Source organism: Bubalus kerabau, chromosome 4 (assembly GCF_029407905.1).
Source record: "Bubalus kerabau isolate K-KA32 ecotype Philippines breed swamp buffalo chromosome 4, PCC_UOA_SB_1v2, whole genome shotgun sequence".
NCBI classification, from domain to species: Eukaryota; Metazoa; Chordata; class Mammalia; order Artiodactyla; family Bovidae; genus Bubalus; species Bubalus kerabau.
In genome coordinates, this window is record NC_073627.1 from 20,188,529 (window position 1) to 20,208,178 (window position 19,650).

Below are 19,650 nucleotides of genomic sequence, written 5' to 3' on the forward strand. Positions count from 1 at the left end.
TAGCCACCACTGTTCCCTATGGTTTTGGGGGTTTTTTTTGGCCACGCCACACAGTGTATTTGATCTTAGTTCCCCAACCAGGGAGGGATTAAACCTGTGGCCCCCAGTGGAAGCACAGTCTTAACCCCTGGTTAAGAGCCAGGGAAGTCCCTAGCTCTCTTATTTTTATCACACTGCTGGGCAATTACTTTCCTATAGGTCTGTCTACCCCACAAATTGTGAGCTTCTTGAGGAAGTGTGTCTTATCTTTGCATTAACACATAAAAACAGCTAAGATTCACCAAACACTTACATTGAACTAAGTTTCTCATGTTAATTCTCTTGTTAATTCCCACAACCTAGTAAGTACTGTCATCATACTCAGGGACAAGAGAGGAAACCGAGGCAACAGAGAGCTCATTTGCTCAAGTTCATTTGTCAAGTCGACAGATTTGAATTCAGATGATTCCTGGTCTTAACCACTTAGGACTAGGGCCTCAATAAATGCTTGCCGAAGATTAAAGAGTCCACGATGGTCCCAAAGTATATGATTTAACGCTTTCTTCATTTAAACTCATCTTCTGCGGGAAGAGGGCTGTCATACACCCGTTCCAGAACTCCAGACATAGAGTAACCGAAAGGGCAGCGCCAGTCTAGGCATCTACTGCGGCTGGGAAAGGCCCTTTGCTCCAGAAGAGGACTGTGAGAGCGCGGGGATATGGGTACACACAGGGGAGAAGAACTGGGTCGGAGGAAGGGTCTGGCCACTGCCCGGTAGGCTGCGAAGAGGAGAGGTGGGGGGTCCAGCGTGGGTTCCGGAAGCAGGAAAGGCGAGCAGGTGTGGGATCTAAATTAGGCTGAGGGCGGGGAGGGCGCTCCGCTCAGAATGGCACAGCTCAGCCTCCGCCCTCAACGGAGGACCCTCATCTAGGGCGTCTGTAGGTTCTGAGGCCCGGAGTGGGCTGAGACCAGCCCAGAAACACGGGGAACCGAGGCTCGGACGAGGCCCCTCGGTTTTTTGCCCTGAGGTGACAACTGCGTCCCACTTCAACTCTGGCTTCTTCACATAAGTAAACTCCCGGGTGGTGGCACTGGGGGGGAAAAGAGCCGGGAGCCCGGAGGGAAGGGCGGGGGACCCTGGGCCGGAAGGCGTCCCAGGCGCGGCTGGAAGCCGGCGCTCTCTTTCGACGCCACCCGCTGCCCCCGCCCCGGAGCCGGCCGGGACGGCACAACGTCTCCGCCCCCAGCGCACCGCGCACCTCACCTTGAACGCCGCTCCACCCACCGAAATCCTATTGGGCCGGACGGGCCGAGGCGAGGCAGCGATTGGCCGAGGTGGCTCCCGAAGGCCCCTCCCATATCCCCGCCCCCTTCCCCGTCCGCCGGTACTTTGGACGGCGGCGTGGCGCCCCTCCTCCCTGCCCGGTCCCCGCCCCCTGGAGCAAATGCTGCCGAGCTGCGGCCGCCGGGCAGATGCACGCGCTCGGGCCCTTCTAGCAGGCGCGAGCAGTCGCTGGGCGCGCGAAAGCGAAAGAAGGAAGAGGAAGGGAGGGCGGGGGCGGGGTGTTGAGGAGGGGCGGGAGGAGGAAGAGGAGGAGGTTGGAGCGCGCTCGCGCTTGGCCTCGCGCCCGCGCGAAGGGAGGGGGAGAGGGGCGCGCGCGCGCACGCTCGCGTTCTCGCTCGCTCCATCCATCCATCCTCCGGTCGCGGCACGCGCGCGCGCTCCGGGCTCGCGCCGCACCCCCCGCCCGGGAGAGGCGGGCTGGAGTGGGGGGCGGGGGGAGGGGCGCGCGGACGGCGCGCGGACTGCGCGCGGGCGGGGTGAGGTGAGGAGGAGGAGGCGGCGACGGGACGAGAAGGGAGGGGAAGGGGCCATGGCCGCCCGGTGAGGCGGCGAGGCGGGGGGGCGGCCCGACCCCCCGGCCCCGGGCCCTGGGCCCCGGGGAGAGGCGAGGACGGACCGACGGACATGGGGCTCCGGAGCAGCCGCCGCCGCCGCCGCCGCCGGAGGACGCGGCCCTGAGAGGCCGCCGGGCCCCGGCGCGGCCCCCCGGGCGGGGTGAGTACGGGACGGAGACGGGGACGGGGGAGGGGCCTGTGGGGGGCGGGGGGCGGGGCCCGAGGCGGGGCTTGGGCCCCCTCCCCCCAGGTCTGGGTCAGCGCCCCTTCCCCTCCCCCCGGGCCGACGCGGAAACGCCCGGCTTCCCCCGGCTTCCCGGCCCGGCCGGGGCCCCCAGCTCTCCCCCTGCCTGGGTCCCCCCTGGGCGGGGCAGGGCCGGCCGGGGAGGGGGCGCGGGGCCTTTGTTAGGGAGCCAGGCCCCAGCCCCCGGGACAATAGAGACACCCTCCCGGACTCCTCTCCCCGGCCGGCCGGGGCTGTCGGCGGGCGGGGAAGAAGAGGGGCCGGGACGTGTCCCACTCTGCCCACTCTCTAGGGGTCGGTCTGTCCCGGACCGGCGCCGGCCTCCGGCGGCTCGGCTCTCCTCCCCCAAGTCGGTATGATGCAGCAGCAGTGCCGCAGGGACGGGGGAAGAGCCGAGGCCCGGCCTCCTACCCTCCCCAGTGCCCCCGGCTCATTTGTCAGTCCCCACCCCACTCTAGGCCGGCAGCTCCTTAAACTCGTACCCACCGTTCAGAGGGGCCCCGGACTGTGTGCTCTGTTTCTGAATCCTTTGGTGGGGATTCCTGGACTTTAGGGCTCTTGGAGAGACTTCCGGGCTGGTCCTGAGGGAGGGTGGGTGGTTATCTCAAAGAAGAACAGGTAAGGGGAGTGCCCACTCCTGGCATCCATCCCACCGGATTCTATTTCCTCTTTCTTGCTCATGGTGGCTAGGATGCCCTTTTAGCTCTAGATTTCTGTGGGCTCTGCTCTCCGTCTGTAGTGGCAGGCTTATTTCAAGGGAAGACAGAGTGGGGTGAAGGTTGTAGGGTCCTAGGGCCATTGCTACTTCTGGTAGCAGTACCCCCCCAAGTGGACATCCTGGCTGAAAGCAGAGGTGACTCTGAGGAGAGCCTGGGGAAGGGGGGGAGTGTATTTAGGAGTCTGTGCAGTTCTTTGCCACACCCTGTGGGTTTGCTTTGAGGCCTTAGAGTTCCTTCTCCTCCCCCTGCTGCATTGCACCATGGGTATGGAAGAGGGGTTTGAGTTTTGGGAACCTGGGGTGAGCTGCTGCCTCCTGTAGACCCAGACTCTGATTGGCAGTTAAGAGTCCAGGGCCTGAGTTCAGGCCTGGGAAGGACTAGGCCGCCCTGGGTTTCAGGCCCTGCAGGACCATCCAGACTTAACTGAGGCCTTAGGGAGAGGTAGATCCTGATGCCACCATTAAGCTCTGGGCAGCAAGGTGGGGAGGGGAGGTGGCAGCCATTGGAGATGCCTTGGACTCACACCAACATCCCCCCCCAATGTGTGCAGCCGTGTTGCCGCCCGCTGTGCTATGAGCAGTCAGAGCACCGTCTCCACAAGAGTTCACAAATGAAAATGGAGGAAATGTCTTTGTCTGGCCTGGATAACAGCAAACTAGAGGTGAGGGCTCCCCCACATGTGCCTCCAGTTCTTTCTCTTGATGTCTCTCCTTTGCTATATCTGGAATCCACACCAGAGAGGAATTTGGGTAGTCAGCCTTGTTCCTTAAAGGGAAGAGCCAGCTAAGAAGGCCCAAGAACCTGGAAGAAGAAAGAACTCAAAGTCAAGATGGGGAAAAATGGCAAAGGAAGCTTTATTTTTGGCCAGGGCGAATTGGCAGGAGATTTGGTTGGTGAGAGTTGCCCGTGGGACTGTGACTCTCGTGACCCTGGATGTTCTCCCCTGGGCCCAGGCCATCGCTCAGGAGATATACGCGGACCTGGTTGAGGATTCTTGTTTGGGATTCTGCTTTGAGGTACACCGGGCTGTCAAGTGTGGCTACTTCTTCCTGGACGACACGGACCCTGAGAGCATGAAGGATTTTGGTGAGCGTCAGGGTTGAAGGAGAGCAGCCTAGCCCTGCCCTGGGAGTGCTTGGAGGGTCCTCTTCCAGCAACCACACCAGAGGTAGAACCTGGAGCTCCTGGGAGCTTAGGCAGGGGCTCTGAAGAGGCCACAGGGCCATGGGTGGGAACGAGAGGTAAGGGTCCCTTGCCTGCCCTGATCGCTACGTCTCTCCTGTCCCCAGAGATCGTGGACCAGCCGGGTTTGGACATCTTTGGACAGGTTTTCAATCAGTGGAAGAGCAAGGAGTGTGTTTGCCCCAATTGCAGCCGCAGCATTGCCGCCTCCCGTTTTGCTCCCCACCTGGAGAAGTGCCTAGGAATGGGTCGGAACAGCAGCCGAATCGCCAACCGCCGGTGAGGGCTTCTCCCTCTGCTAGAACCAGAGTGCCCATCTTTTGCAGCCCGTCCCATGGTGGAGTTCCCCACCACTCCCTGGGACATTTGGAGGGTATAGAGGGTGGGTTGTGCCTGGCCCCAGACACTCCCTTCTATATGTAAAGTCAGGGGCAGAGAAAGATGGCAGCCTTGACCCTTCCTCTTCGCTCCCCTCGGCAGGATTGCCAATAGCAACAACATGAACAAGTCAGAGAGTGACCAAGAGGATAATGATGACATCAATGACAACGACTGGTCCTATGGCTCAGAGAAGAAAGGTGTTTGGGCATCTGGGGAATTGGGAGGGCCATCGGGGTGAGGCAGGCAGGCAGGAATTGGGTGTGTAACAGTCACAAGTTGTTATCCTGAATGAGGGAGGAGAGTGTAGCTTTGTAACTTTTCTTTAGGTGCCCTTAGATTGGGAACTTAAAGTGACCCTGCCCTTTACCCTTTTGTCCTACACAGCCAAGAAGAGAAAATCAGACAAGGTGAGAGCTGGGGCAAGCATGAGGGAGATTTGGGCCAAGGACAGATACCCTCCCCTTTGGGCAGGGAGTCCTCGGGTGTCTTGACTCAAGTCTGAGGTCACTGGGTACCTCTCTGGGTTCAGGGCCGAGGGTGTCTGGTGGGCAGGAGGGCAGCAGGGGCCTGGGGGGAAGGTGGGAGGAGGGAGTATGGGTGAAGGGCCTCTTACTGGTGGGGAAGAGTAGGAATTTGAGGATGTTTGTCAAATCTTTTTTCCTTCCCTGGGTTCTCGGCTTCCCCTTATCGTTACCCTTTCCCCAAAGCTATGGTATCTCCCATTCCAGAACCCCAATTCCCCTCGAAGATCCAAGTCTTTAAAACACAAAAATGGTAAGTAGGGCTGGAACAATGGGATTCTAACTATGTCTTCTGGGACTTGTTGCTGGAGGGTGGAGGTGGAGGGGCAGGGGGATTGAGGGAGGGCCTGTGATCCTTCTATCACCCCCACTTCCTCTCTGGTTATTTTCAGGGTTCTCTGTCTGTACCTCTGCATCAAACACCCTTCCCCTTCTTTTTTCTTCTTCAGGGGAACTTAGCAATTCGGATCCTTTTAAGGTGAGTAAGGGCTATCCCTTGTAGTTTGCCTCGTTGGGAGTCGGGTGGGCTTGGACAAGTGGGGGTCAGAACGCTAACTATATGGCATGTTTAGGTCTTGGGTCTTCATGTTCTTTGTGGGTCCTAATTCCTTACCCTGGTGCAGTTGGGGTGGAAGGAACTGTTGGAGAACTGCGGGCAATCTTAAGGCCTTGTGCTGAGGGAGGGGCGAGAGGGACTGACTCCACACCCCCACCCTCCCTTCTTTGGCCGTCCCTCCTCTAACCTGTACCTCTGGTTCTCACCCAGTATAACAACTCAACTGGGATCAGCTACGAGACCCTGGGGCCGGAGGAGCTGCGCAGCCTGCTCACCACGGTGAGGGATCAGAGAAGGGGGGAAGCCCTTGGGAGCAGGCAGAGCCACAGGCAGTGGTCGAGGCCCTGGAAGAGGCTGGTGCACAGCAGTGAGGGCATCTAGGTCTCTCTCTTGAATTAGGTTTCCTGGCTAGTGTGGTCTGGGACCGTCTGCCATGGACGCCCTGGGGCCATTTCTGAGCACACAGTCTAGCATTTGTACAGAAGAGAGTGTCTAGTGGCTATAGAATAGGCTTCCCCCGTCCCTCCTTTCAGCTTATATTCCTCTTCCAGCAATGTGGGGTGATTTCTGAACACACCAAGAAGATGTGCACAAGGTGAGCTCAGAACCTAGGAAGGGGGCCAGGGGGCCCTCCAGCGCCCTCACCCTGGGCACGGGTCGGGAGTACCTTGGACTTGAGCAACGGGACTCCCACCCTCCCCCTCCCCTCCTGTAGGCCTTAGGCCACAATCTGGGGCCTCTTCATTCATCCCTTCCCGGTCTGTCCATCCCTCCCGCCTCTGCTGAGGGGAGGGGCTTCACCTGTGTTCCTCAGACCCTCCCTGCCTTGTCAGGGCCTGATCATTCTCTCCCCGCCAGGTCCCTACGCTGCCCCCAGCATACAGATGAGCAGCGGAGAACCGTGCGGATTTATTTCCTCGGATCCTCAGCGTGAGTGACCCTCCAGGAAGGGTGGTGGGTTGGGGAAGGTGAGGGTGATGGCTAGCATCCCTGAAGCCCTTCTCTGACCTCTTCCTCCCCAGTGTCCTTCCAGAGGTCGAGAGTTCCCTGGATAATGACAGCTTCGACATGACTGACAGTCAGGCCCTGATCAGCCGGCTTCAGTGGGACGGCTCCTCTGATCTCTCACCCTCTGATTCAGGCTCCTCCAAGACGAGTGAGAATCAGGGGTGGGGTCTAGGTAGGTGAGATAGCTGGGCCCCAGAGGCTCTCTGCCTGAAGCGGAGTGCGGGGGACCTTGCATTCCCCTGCCACAACCCTCCCCTCAACCCTCTTGCTTCTTTCCTCGTCAGGTACCAACAGTTCCGAGTCACGGAAAACCAAGAAAAAGAAATCCCATCTGAGCCTGGTAGGGACTGCCTCCAGCCTGGGCTCCAACAAGAAGAAAAAGCCAAAGCCACCGGCGCCTCCAACGCCCAGCATCTATGATGACATCAACTGACTTGGGTACAAGGGGATAGCCTTTGGCTGAGCAGAGCCGTCTCTCCCGACCCCCACCCAGGCGGCACAGCCTGGCAAATGGACGGCTGCTGGGGGTTTGGGCTTGGGAAGCTTGGTGGGCCAGGCAGGCAGAGGATCCAATTATGCACCCCTGGGGGGTGTCAGGGTCTTCTGTGATGGAGCGCGAGCCCTCAGCGTGCAGGACTCAGACCTGGACATATTATGCCTTGGACATAAGTTTGGCGGGGAGGCGGTTTTCCTATTTATTCTGTGAGTTACTGGATGTCCAGCTAGGCCAGGGGCCTGACCTGGGCACTGTGCCAGGGCACTGCCGCCCCCCCCCACCCCAGGAACTGGACTAAGCCCTGCCGAGGAGCATCGTGGCTACCCGGGAGGCCACGGGTTGGAAGCTGAGCCTGGAGGGGGCCTCCCCCAGCTGCCCTCAGCAATGTGAATGGGTCCGGTGCTTGGAGCTGAGGGGCAGGGCTGGGCGTGTCCTGTCTGTGTGCAGAATCCTATCAAACGCCCCCATCCCAGGGGGAGGCAGGCATGGTGAGCTGTCTGCTGAGGTAGGCGTCCCGAACTAGCGCCGCCTTCCCTGCCCCTCACAGGGGCAGCCCTTTCCCCTCAGTCCCCGGGGGCCTCCTTGGCAGCAGGAGCTGTCCTTTTGTTGTTGGGTGCCAGGAAAGGGCCTCCAGCCTCTACAGCTTCAAGGAACGGGCACGGGGAGGGTAGGAAGAGGGAGCTGTGTATCAGGATGACTCCCCCCCTGCCTCTCCTCCCTGACCCAGGGCTGGCGAGGAGTGGGGCCCCAAGGTGAGGTGCTGCTTTATTTGAAATGTTTTCTTACCTCATTCCCTGCCCCAGGAAGGGGCCCAGCCTCACCCTCCTGGGGTGGCCCCATGTTCCTCCTGCCTACCCTGCCCCACTGCCCTCCCGGGGCAGCCCAGGTTCCCAACTGCTGCTTGCCACCCCCCCTCTTTCACCTTGACCAGCTTCAGTTCCTCTCTCGATGCTCCTGCCTCCAAAGCCTGCCCTGTCTTCCCTTCCTTTTGCCGCTTTTAAGTTATTTATTCTGTACTTGTGGTTTGGGGCTCTGAGGAAAATCCTGATCTTTTACCTCTCCCCCCTTGCTAGGAGTGGGGCGGGAAGAGAGGGTGGTCTCTGTATTGTGGGCTGTCTGGAGGGGGCGGGTGCCATGCCTGGGCAGTGCCCCCCTGCGGGACTGTCGTGCCAGTGTGCCCACCTGCCTGGTCTACATCCTGAAGAGATGTATCATTCAACCTCCACACGGGCACCATTGCTCCCAGGAACCGAGCTGGAGGACTGCAGTCCAGGGTGGGAGCAGAACTGATGGCCCCAGGGATGGAGCTGACCCTGAACCATGTTCTGTGGCACTTGCTGGACGTGACCCCTGCCCTCCTCCAAGGAGGAGCCATCCCACATTTGGGTAGTTAGTACCCAGGACTGATCGGACTGATCTGGGTTAGGGACCCTAGAGGGTTAAGGGAACAACAGAGATGGGGCTGCAGTACCCTGTCTGGAACCCCAATCTCCCCCTGGGTGGCTCTGATTGTGGCTGATGCCTGGTTACAAATTGATTTTTAACCCAAGAATTATGATTATTTTTTAAAAAGCCAAACAGATTTTGGCAGGAGTTAGAATAAAGCCTGGGGCCTGGGCTCCTCCGTTCTCGCCCCTCCACAGCCTTCTTCCTCCACGGGGAGGCCAGAGGGCAAGGAGGATCTCAGCCAGCCTCCAGCCTGCTCCCAGATGGAGACCTGGGAGCGGGCTGGAGGTGAAGGGAGGAAGGCTGCAGGCCACTCTCCCTTCTGAGAGGCAGTTGCAGCTCAGGCCCTAATACACCCTTTCCCCTCTGGCCTCTCCGTTTCCCCCTTCTGGTTGGAGGAGGGAGAAGTGGGAAGTAGTTTGGGAACTGGTTTGTCCACATCCACTTCCCCATTGTTCCTTGGCCCGCCCTCAGGGCAGAGCCCCCTGCCCAGGCTGGGTAAGAGATGGGCTTGGTCCAGCAGAGACCCTGAGGGAGCAAACCCCCTCCTTCTGGGGATAGTGTGCCCCCCCCTACCATGTAGTTGAACGGGGCTAGGAGCTCTCCACTCCCTTCCCTCTAACAGCAGGCTGTGGGTTTCAATTCCCATCCTCCCACCCCGGCTAGGTGTCGTCCACCCTGTATCCTATCATGTGTCTGAGTGTGTGGGGGGGGTTCTGTACTAATTTCCATGGCCGGTGGCTTTTCCTTCCATGCATCACTCCCCCCCGCATGCCCAGGGGCCACCCGCCTGGCATTACCGCATGCTGGGGTCATTGGGGGAGGGGGGTGGGGCTCACGCTGTCCTGTGGTCTTGAGATTTTTATTTTTGCATATGTAATCCATCCTGTACAGGTAGCTAACTTTGTAAACGCTGTGTATTCCCCCTGCCCCCATGGCTGCTGGTGTAAATAAACTGCATCTCCCGTTGGTAGCCCGGCCTGCCCACCCTCATTCCCATGTTGCCGGGGGCAGAGCAACCAGCGTTCTCTTCATGTCACAGGAGACACCACAGCCACAGAATGGAACTTTATTCAGTCACAGATACTGACCCTCCATCCAAGAGCCCCAGAGGCAAGGGCCTGGGGCCCAGTGCTCCCTACCCAGAGCTGTCCTTGGGGCTGGGCAGGGTAGGACACTGGCTGGCAGCCAGAACTGCCTCTTGCTTACAGCCTTAGGCCTAGGTTAGCAGCAGCTGTGGCCTGGCCTCTCCTGGTGCTGGGGGCTTGGCTTTGTGCCCCAGCCCCCCTTCCTGACTGAGCTCTATAAAGGACTACTTAAAAAAAAAAATATATATATATATATATATATATATATAAGCAAAGTGCTTTGGAAAAAAGGGAGAACACTGGAAACTGTCCAGAACACAGGGAACACCCTATTCCCACTAAGGGGTGGAGGGAGAAGGTAGAGGCAGCCAGGTGCCCACAGGGAAAGCTGACACAAACTTCACTCCTGCCTGTATGATTTTAGGCTCAAAAGAAGGATGTTCCACTAGGAAACCAAGAGAGACTCCAGGTTCCCTACAGAAATGCTCGGGCCATGCTGAGCTGCCCTGGTAGGCAGTCCTGGGGGCAGAGGAGCAGACATGCAGGATAATGGAAGGAGCTAGGGCCACGGCTGGGAGGGAATCCTCAGAGCCCAGGCTCCCTGTTGAGCTGGGCCACCAGCTCAGTTCTGAATTTCAGGACCTTAGAAATGAAGGAAGATGACATTCTCGTTTCTACCTGAGTTGTGCTTGCACAGAGGGACTGTCTATCCCCTCATGGACGTGAGGGGAATGCTCGTGCCTGCCTCCTGAGTCCTATGGCGGAGGACCCACATCCTTTCCACCCCTCCTTCCCAGGCCCTTGGGCCCAGCTCTGGCCAGGAATGGGGGGAGGCCATAAAGGAGGAAAACCATGCCTTTCATTTTCTCCCTGTGGTCCTTATCGTCCATACATCCCAAATACTAGGAAGCTGAAGAAGACAGTGACCCCCACCAGGGAGACTGTGGCAGGTGCTGTGAAGAACTGGCGGTAATTGATACGGAAGTACCAGACCACACCCAGCAGCACCACAAACACAGGCACCATGAGGCTGCCCACACTGACGCCGAGGTTGGGTGGCTCAGTGGCCGAGGAGGGGGCCAGGGAGCTCGAGGGGCCTGCAACAGCTGACCCAGGGGGTGAGCGGTGACAGTGAATCACACAGTTGTCGGTAATGTTCAGGGAACGTAGTGTGCGGGCTGGGTCCTGCAGCAGGCGGCCCTGGTAGATCAGTTTCATCTGGCTCTCCTGTCCAGGGAAGTATTTACTGTAAGGGTGAGACAGACAGAAAGAGGATGAGGAATGAGAAGGCCGAAAGGCAAGGTGCTGGGGGGTGGGGGAAAATTGCAGGGTGGGTTTCTAAGGCCCCATAAGGGCTGCACTTGACAGTTCCAAGCCCACGTACCTCTTCAGAGCACCCACAGTATCCTCTGGCCTGGCCACAGCGAGCTCCTCCGTGTCATTGAGGAATTTGAGCCGCACGCTGATGAGGCTGGGGCTGGAAGGCAAGCAGGTGCTATCCTCCGATCTCACAGGTGCCTCCAGACTGCTGTTTCCTGGGCCTGCCTGTCTTTTGGGCAGGCCTTGGATGTCAAGCAGATGCTCAAGGCTGGGCTCAACACCACCCCCAGCTCCAGGTTCCCCGGTGGGGTCCCCCCCACCTTCGCCAGCCTCTTCAGCCTTCTCATCATTACCCTCTGATGGATGGGGGAGTTCAGTTGGCTCTGGGGTGCCTTGGCCCGCTACCAGATGGTCCACATGCCCCAGGTGAAGGACGGATGTGTCGCCAGCTGACACAATAGTGCCCAGGAGCGGGTTGCTACCGCTGTCTGCTACGTAGGTAGAGAGCCAAGCCAGGACCAAGGCTAGAATGAGCACCACCACACCCGCCACCACAGTCACCTCATTACCCACACCCTCAATAAGGGTGACATCAGAGAGCTCCATGGCCTGGCTGCTGACTGGGTCCACACTGCAGGAACAAAGGGGGACAGTATCAGCAGGGCATGAGAGATTGCAACCAGGTTTCTTATTTGTTTAGGTTCTAACTGACCTGGCCCTGAAAGAAAATGCAGTTCAGTATCCTAAAGAGACACAAATCTCCTAACTCAGGACCCCCAATCTATAGCTAAGAATTTACTCTTTGCCTCTATTGTGAAATGCTGGCTTTCAGGTTCCACACCCTTCCTCTCTCACATTCCAACCCCCCAATAAGCATGGATCACCAAGAAAACGTTACAGTTTTGTTGTTGCTGCTGCTGTTACTGTCTGTTGCTTTTCTGGGAGGTGGGGAAAAACATTTGCTGCTTTGAGCCCTGAGTTTCTCTAGGATTTCTCTCTTTTGGTAAAGCAACTGTGCTCCCCTGAGATGCCTCTAAGGTGGCTTCAGACGAACCAAAAAAGCCTGGAATATTTTATTTGGGAGTTCCTTTGGAGGCACAGCAGAGCCACTCTTGCCAGATTGTGTCATTTGAACCCACTCTCATTCAATCATGGATTGAAGTCCAGATGTCAAGAGCCAAAGAAAATCAACTTATCAAGAGCAAAATCAGACCACCCCAAAGGGACACCTCCATAGGGACCATCAGCAAACACTGTGTGTGTCTCCTCTGAAATTCTGGCAGCAAAGCAGGACAGACACCAGAAACACCACCCTCCTAGGTCACCGTAGGCTCACAACTACAAAACCACTACCTGCATGGAACTGATTTAGAAAATATTCCAAAATGGCTCCCACAGCCCATATCACAATCTCCCTTTTTGTAATGTGTTCTTGACAGTTTCTTAGAAAGGTAGGAAGGATCTCTGTTTGCTCCTTGGAGCACCTCTTTCCCTTGAGAATCTCCTGCTTTCACAGCTGTCCTTGGGCAAATCCAGTCTGATGATTATCAGAACCTGATGGTTCTCCCAGTGCCTTATCTACCTACCCATCTCTCCACTAAACTCCTGAAAGATCACATGTGTTTCTCTATGTACCACAGTGCCCAGCATAATCCCATAGCAGTTGCTCAAAAATTATTTGTGGAACATACCAACATGTGAATATTTTTTCACCTCCTAATTTGGTACGTGGGCCCTGGAGTCAGGAATACAAAAACAGAAACCCCAAAACTAATTATAACCCTCGTCTTGCCTCTTACTAGCTCTATAACCTCAATTTTCTTAGAGCCTCAGCTTTCTCATCAGTAAAATGGGGTTAAAAATAGTACCTACCTCATAAGGTTGTTTTGAAGATGACGGGAAATCATCGAAGCAAAATACTTAGAACAGTGCCTGGCACATTGCAATTGTTTAGTAAACAAATAGTACCAATTATTTATCACTCAACAACTAACCCCTGATGGTAAGAAGGTTGGCATTAACCCTGATTTACAGAAAAGGAAACTGCCGCTAACAGAGGCAAAAACGACTGGCACTGGCACTGGCACAGGCACAAGGAACTTTCGAGGAGAGGGACCGGGTAGGACCCCAGGTTTCCCTCCTCAGAGGCCTTTGCTCTCCTCAACCTGTGAGCGACCCTGATGGCACGGTGAGGAGGGGTCTCCGATCCTGCCTTTCCGGACGCGAAGGCTCCGCGTTTGGGCGGTCCTATTCCCGCGGCGCTGGAGAGGGGTCCGTGGGGCCACTCGAGCCAAAACGCTGCCTAGTTCTTATTGCTGTACCCAAAACCCGTTTCTCCCAGCCAGCGAGGGGCAGAATCGGGTGAGGGGGTCACAAACCATCCACACCCCTCAAACTTCGGGGCGGGGCTGGGACACTGGGGGCGGGGCTTGAGTACGCAGAGGAACATGGGAAATTAAAGGGGGACTGGACGGGTACAGCACCTGGATAAGGAAGGCAGGCCTCACCTGAAACGGCCAGAATAAGTGTTTTGACTTCGCCAAGACGGCCTGTGGACTCACCTTTCCGTAGGGGCCGGGAGAGGGGCTGGCTAGCCCCGTTTCTACCCAGGGTATGGTCTCTTCCGGCTTCTCCCGGAAGCTGTTAGAACCAGAGACAGGAAGTTCCGCCCCCGTGCCTTGCAACGATGACGAAAATCTACGTATAGCGGGCTGACGTAAACGTATTCTTTAAATAAAAGGGACAGGTTTCTTAGCGGAAGGAGGGGCGGAGTCACGGTTGGCGGGATCCTGGTCCTCCCAGGGCGGAGCCACTCCTAGTGGGCGAGGTCTACGGAGCCAAGGGTTGAGGGGCGGGGCCAGGAGGAAATTAGGGGAGGTGCTTGGGAGAAGGGGTGTGGCTTCGCATCTGGACGTACAAGCAGGCTGGCACCGTTGGGCAGAGCAGAGCGTCTTTTTCCTCTTCGCAACTTTCTTCTTCCGGCCTTGCTCCAAGCCTCCCGGGCTGATTGGATTTATTACTAGTCTGCAACGCGCTTTGAGCTCTGGGTTAGCCGAATCAGCCGAGACTGGTCTTTCTGACCTCCAAGAGTTCAACTCGGAACTAGACGAGATTACAGACAATTTAATCACCGTCCGGTTCTCCGAGAATGCGGCCCCAGGTAGTGTGGAACCTTGGTAAATAAGGCAAGAAACCATTTCAAAGAAGGCACAGATTCCTTGCAGGCTTAGGGCACGGGAAAAGCAGGAGCCCCAAGAAAGGGGGAAATGGTTCAGCTTACAAGAGGATTTTTGCAATTAAAATTTGTTATAAAGACGTTCTGTGGCGGGGTGGGGAGATGCTGTTGTTTTCCGGTGAACTATTGATTGAAGTATAAATAATACAGACCGGCAAACTCAAAAGCGAAGAGCTCGGTAGTTTTCACCACCTAAACACATCGGTGGAACCGGGACTCAGATCAAGAAACAGAAAATGACCACAGAACGGCCCTTCAGTCCTCTTCCAGCCACTCACTTCCAACGAGTAGTCACTATTCTGATTTCTGCCACCATAGATTAGTTTTCTGGTTTTGTATTTTGTACAAGTGGAATCAAACAGTATGTACTCTTGGTGTGTGGCTTTTTTTTTCTTTTTCAGCCTTTTTTATTGTGGTAAAATATAAATAAAACTTACCATTCTTGACTATTTAAAGTGTCTAATTCAGTGGTATTAATTCACAGTGTTGTGTACCCATCGTTACTGTCCATTTTCTTGTATCCATTTTTCCTCCTCCCCACTTTATTCTACTTTATATCTTCTGTGAATTTGCCTATTCTAGGTAACTCATGTAAGTGGAATTATACAATATCTATCCTTTTTGTCTGGTTTATTTCACTTAGGATGTTTTCAAGGATTATCTATGTTGTAGACCTGATGCGAAGAGCTGACTCATTTGAAAAGACCCTGATGCTGGGAATGATTGAGGGCAGGAGGAGAAGGGGACGACAGAGGATGAGATAGTTGGATGGCATCATTGACACAATGGACATGGGTTTGGGTGGACTCTGGGAGTTGGTGATGGACAGGGAGGCCTGGTGTGTTGCGGTTCATGGGGTCGCAAAGAGTTGGACATGACTGAGCGACTGAACTGAACATATCAAAATTTCATTCCTTTTTAAGGCTGAACAATATTCCATTGTGTGTATATATCATATTTTTTAATCCAATCATCTATCAGTGGGCATTTGTGTTGTTTCCACCTTTGGGGTATTATAAATAATGTTTCTGTGAACACTGATGTACGAGTATTAGTTTTAGTCCCTCTTTGCACTTATTTTGTCTGAGGGTTTTTTTTTTTCTTTCTTTTTGGCTGTGCTGGGTCTTAGCTGCTGCATGGGCTACTCTCTAGTTGTGGCGAGCGGGGGCTACCTGACAGTTGAGTTGTACCAGCTTCTTATAGCAGTGCCTTCTCTTCTTGCAGAGCATGGGCTTTAGGGTGGTCGGACTTAAGTAGATGTGACTCCTGGGCTGTAGAGCACAGGCTCAGTAGTTGTGGCCATGGGTTCAGTTGCTGTATGGCAGGTGGGATCTTCCTGGATCAGGTATCTGACTTGTGTTTCCTGCACTGGCAGGCAAATTATTTGCCACTGAGCCACCAGGGAAACCCCTGTCTGACTTCTTTTGATCAATATTATGATTGTGAGGTACTGTTTTAATTTCTCCATAACTCAGTGCTTTCAGTGCTGTGGCCCAGGTTCGATCCCTGGTTGGGGAACTAAGATCCCACAAGCGGTATGCCATTGCCAAAAAGAAAGTTTTGAAGACTGAGTACTGAGATTTACCGAGTGAAGTTCCAAATAGGATAGCAGGTTCAAGGGCTCTCAATAAATCTTTGAGGGAATGAAAAAGCACTGAGTTGAACCACTTAATGTTTTGAGAGTTTATTATGTGCCAGGCTCTGTACTAAGCACTTCATATACATTATCTCAGGGAGCCCTATCAAGTATATCATATTGTATCCACTTTACAGATTTGGAAACCGAGGCTCAGAAAGATCAAATAATTGTCCAAATTATACAGTTAGTGGTATAGCTAAAATCATCCATCTCACTCACTCCTTGCTAAATATATATATAGGGCTTCTTTGATAGCTCAGTTGGTAAAGAATCCGCCTGCAATGCAGGAGACCCGGGTTTGATTCCTGGGTTGGGAAGATCCCCTGGAGAAGGGAAAGGCTACTCACTTCAGAATTCTGGCCTAGAGAATACTGGTGTCACAGAGTTGGACACCACTGAGCGACTTTTGAACTGTGGTGTTGGAGAAGACTCTTGAGAGTCCCTTGGACTGCAAGGAGATCCAACCAGTCCATTCTGAAGGAGATCAGCCCTGGGATTTCTTTGGAAGGAATGATGCTAAAGCTGAAACTCCAGTACTTTGGCCACCTCATGCGAAGAGTTGACTCATTGGAAAAGACCCTGATGCTGGGAGGGATTGGGGGCAGGAGGAGAAGGGGACAACAGAGGATGAGATGGCTGGATGGCATCACTGACTCGATGGAGGTGAGTCTGAGTGAACTCCGGGAGTTGGTGATGGACAGGGAGGCCTGGCGTGCTGCGATTCATGGGGTTGCAAAGAGTCGGACACGACTGAGTGACTGAACTGAACTGAACTGAGCGACTTTCAAGACAGAAAACGATATATATATTATATGATGTTATTGTCAATATTTGGTTTCCTATTCCTTAGCTATTACCATAAATAGCATCTGGAGTATAATTTCATCCTATGAAAGAAAAAATATTTGTGCAGCTATATATCCAGAGAAAAAAATTGCATTAGAATATGACTTTGTTTCTATGTGGCCTTCGCAGGTGGCACTAGTGGTAAAGAACCCATCTGCCAATGCAGGAGACATGAGAGACATGGGTTTGATCCCTGGGTCGGGAAGATCTCCTGAAGAAGGTCATGGCAACCCACTTCAGTATTCATGCCTGGAGAATCCCATGGACAGAGGAGAACTGGTGGGCTACGGTGCACAGGGTCACAAAGAGTCAGACACGACTGAAGCGACTTATATATATTGTATTACCATAAAGCATTTCACAGACAGAAAAACAAATATCATATGATATTGCTTATATGTGGAATCTAAAGAAATGGTACAAATGAACTTATTTCCAAAACAGAAGTTCAGTCACAGATGGAAAAAACAAACTTGTAGTTACCAGAAAGGGGAAGTGGAAGGGATAAATTGGCAGGTTGGGATTGACATATATGCACTACTATATATAAATAGATAATAAGAACTTATTGAATAGTACAGGGAACTCTATTCAATACTCTGTAATAACCTATATGGTATTAGAATCTAAAAAGGACTGGATATATGTTATGCATAACTGATTCACTTTTCTATACAGCAGAAACTAACACAACATTGTTAAATCAACTATATTCCAATAAAGTATTAATTTAAGAAAGCATTCCACACTTGTCAACGAATATTTTTAGAGCATCAGAGAATAGTTTAAATAGATATTCAGCAGTATTACCTTCCATGCTGCACTGTAACTTTTAAATTCATTGTCTCATTTGGACAGACATTCAGATTGTTTTCAGTACTTTGCTGCTTTTTGTTTTGTTTCTTTGGCCATGCTGCATAGCATGTCGGATCTTAGCTCAGGGATAGAACCCACAGTCCTAGCGTTGGAAAAGCAGTGTCTCAACCACTGGACCGCCAGGGAAGTTTACTACTTTGTTGTTGTTGTTTTATTTTTGTTTGGGCTGGGTCTTTTTTGTTGTGCAGGCTTTTCTTTAGTTGGGGTAAGCAGGGGCTATTCTTTGCAGTGCTCGGGCTTCTCATCGCAGTCGCTTTTCTTGTGGGGCACTGGCTCTAGGGCACGTGGACTTCAGTAGTTGCAGCAGGCAAGAATACTGGAGTGGGTAGCCATTCCCTTCTTGAGAGGATCTTCCCAAACCAGGGATCCAACCCCGGTTTCCTGCATTGCAGGTCGATCCTTTACCATCTGAGCCATCAGGAAAGCCCACTACTTTGTTTTTAAACTGCACTTTGATAAACATCTTTGATGACGGTTATTTGTACACACCCATAATTTTTTTTTTCCCCTAGGATAAATTCCTGGAAATAGAATTGCTGGGTCAAAGGATGTTCACATTTTTAAGATTTTTGCTCTATGGTGCTGCGTTGTTCTCTAGAAGGTTGTACCTATTTTCATGCCCATCAACAGTGTGCTGCTGCTGCTGCTAAGTCGCTTCAGCTGTGTCAGGAGAGCCCTAATAATCTTCTTGTCCCCCCAAACAGTGTAGAGGCTAGAGAGGAACAGGGAATAGATGGGGGAAGTTTAGAGAAATAGGAGAATCCTAAAGATGTGTATAAGCCACGAGGAAAGAACAGAGGAGAAGGGGAGAAGTGAAGATAAATGCAATCTGAGAAGGGAATCAATGACTGAGCAGTGGCCTCTGAAGCCAGGAAGGGCTGAGCCAGCAACTAGGGCTTGCCCTGCAGAGGATGTGGGAAATCTGTCTTGCCTACAGCCCCGGATACCTGATCCATTTATTCAGGATTAGGGATATGCACCCTGTGTTATATAGCATTCCGCACATTCCCCACGCTACATGTCATTTTTCATTTTTCTGTCTTACCAAATTCTGTGAGGGCAGGAACTAAGTTTTGTTTTTATTCCAGTATTCCCAAAGTCTATCCAGTGCCTGCATGCAGCAAATACTTGATAAAAATTTATTAAACGAATGATAGATGCAATTCAGAGAAGATGGGGGAAGAGCTAGGGATGCATTTTGTGAATGTGTACAGCAAAGGACAGGATGCAGTTAAGGGTGTTCTGAGTCCTGCTATGCTAAGTCACTCTGACTCTTTGCAACCCTATGAATGGTAGCCCGCAGACTCTTCTGTGCATGGGATTCTCCAGGCAAGAATATGGAATAGGTTGCCATGGCCTCCTCCAGGGGATCTTCCTGACCCAGGGATCAAACCCGCATCTTGCATCTTCTGCATTGGGAGACGGGTTCTTTACCACTAGGGCCACCTTTTGAAAGAGGGACTTTTGGGATTAGGGCTTTTCAAGATTTATTATACATATATGTATATACACATACATATATATAATTTGGCTGTGGTGGAGCTTCGTTGCTGCATGCAGGCTTTCTCTATTTGCAGTGAGCGGGGACTACTCTTCATTACCGTACGTGGGCTTGTTATTATGGTCGCTTCTCTTGTTTCAGAGCACAGGCTCTAGTGTGCAGCTCGTGGGGTTTAGAGCCCAGATTCAGTGATTGTGGTGCCTGGGTTTAGTTGTTCTGTGGCATGTGGGATCTTCCTACAGCAGGGACCGAACCTATATACCCTGCATTGGCAGACAGATTCTTAAATCACTGTACCACCAGGAAAGCCCTGGGGTTAGGTTTTTGACAGTGGAGGAATTATGAGGAGAAAAGAAAGGAAAGAATGAAGACTTAGTTGGGACTACATCACTGTCTAAAGCTGGCCTCTTATATGTAATAATCATTTAAAATTAACATTTCAGTGGGTCTTAGATCCTTATCTGTTTATTCTCCCTAAAATATTGAACTTGGGTATTTTTATACCTTTATGTCAAATTATGATGGCTACGGAGTGATGAATGTATCTGTGAATCTTGGATGTTGCCTTAACTGAATACATTTATAGTAAATCCATTTTATAAAAAAATCAGAAAGTACTCCTTCCCTGACCACTAGATAAGTTGTTTCACGTTTGCCCCTTTGCTAGGCAGAGGGGTGTCTGCTCCTTTAATTTACATTCACTGGATCGCTGGT

At 53.1% G+C, this 19,650-nt stretch overlaps 2 protein-coding genes and 1 long non-coding RNA gene across 8 annotated transcripts; 2 read left to right on the forward strand and 1 right to left on the reverse strand.

Moving 5' to 3' along the window:
- The first annotated feature begins 1,580 nt into the window (after window positions 1–1,580).
- Window positions 1,581–9,404, forward strand: ATXN7L3 (ataxin 7 like 3). Of its 5 annotated transcripts, none has more exons than XM_055575727.1 (13): window positions 1,581–2,038; window positions 3,392–3,502; window positions 3,795–3,927; window positions 4,131–4,302; window positions 4,504–4,601; window positions 4,789–4,811; window positions 5,112–5,178; window positions 5,318–5,403; window positions 5,692–5,760; window positions 6,033–6,076; window positions 6,340–6,411; window positions 6,504–6,661; window positions 6,774–9,404. In XM_055575727.1, exons 2-13 carry the CDS (start codon window positions 3,452–3,454, stop codon window positions 6,920–6,922), a joined length of 1,122 nt encoding a protein of 373 aa, XP_055431702.1. In that variant the 5' UTR covers window positions 1,581–2,038; window positions 3,392–3,451; the 3' UTR covers window positions 6,923–9,404. The 5 variants fall into 5 exon arrangements, with proteins under 5 accessions (XP_055431702.1, XP_055431704.1, XP_055431703.1 ...); XM_055575729.1 differs by having other exon boundaries at window positions 5,375–5,403; XM_055575728.1 differs by having other exon boundaries at window positions 5,133–5,178.
- Window positions 9,405–9,483: 79 nt separating this feature from the next.
- Window positions 9,484–13,783, reverse strand: TMUB2 (transmembrane and ubiquitin like domain containing 2). 2 transcript variants are annotated; one of them, XM_055575733.1, is made up of 3 exons: window positions 13,401–13,783; window positions 10,904–11,470; window positions 9,484–10,765 (listed from the first exon to the last, which is right to left on the reverse strand). In XM_055575733.1, the coding sequence occupies exons 2-3, from the start codon at window positions 11,443–11,445 to the stop codon at window positions 10,399–10,401; spliced, it is 909 nt and encodes a 302-aa protein (XP_055431708.1). In that variant the 5' UTR covers window positions 11,446–11,470; window positions 13,401–13,783; the 3' UTR covers window positions 9,484–10,398. The 2 variants fall into 2 exon arrangements, with proteins under 2 accessions (XP_055431708.1, XP_055431707.1); XM_055575732.1 differs by having other exon boundaries at window positions 12,712–13,783.
- Window positions 13,774–14,894, forward strand: LOC129648918 (uncharacterized). The gene is made up of 2 exons (XR_008712918.1): window positions 13,774–13,999; window positions 14,718–14,894. It is a non-coding gene; the product is annotated as an uncharacterized LOC129648918 (long non-coding RNA).
- The last annotated feature ends 4,756 nt before the right edge of the window (window positions 14,895–19,650 follow it).

Excerpts from the sequence above, each read along its gene's own strand:
- ATXN7L3 (XM_055575727.1), top strand. The coding sequence starts at position 3,452 with ATGAAAATGGAGGAAATGTCTTTGTCTGGCCTGGATAACAGCAAACTA. Across the intron at positions 4,303-4,503 it reads AGCCGAATCGCCAACCGCCG|GATTGCCAATAGCAACAACA; the intron begins GTGAGGGCTTCT and ends TCCCCTCGGCAG. Across the intron at positions 6,662-6,773 it reads GAATCAGGGGTGGGGTCTAG|GTACCAACAGTTCCGAGTCA; the intron begins GTAGGTGAGATA and ends TTTCCTCGTCAG.
- TMUB2 (XM_055575732.1), bottom strand. The coding sequence starts at position 12,746 with ATGATTTCCCGTCATCTTCAAAACAACCTTATGAG. Across the intron at positions 11,471-12,711 it reads CTTCAAAACAACCTTATGAG|TGTGGACCCAGTCAGCAGCC; the intron begins GTAGGTACTATT and ends TTGTTCCTGCAG. Across the intron at positions 10,766-10,903 it reads ACTGTGGGTGCTCTGAAGAG|TAAATACTTCCCTGGACAGG; the intron begins GTACGTGGGCTT and ends TCACCCTTACAG.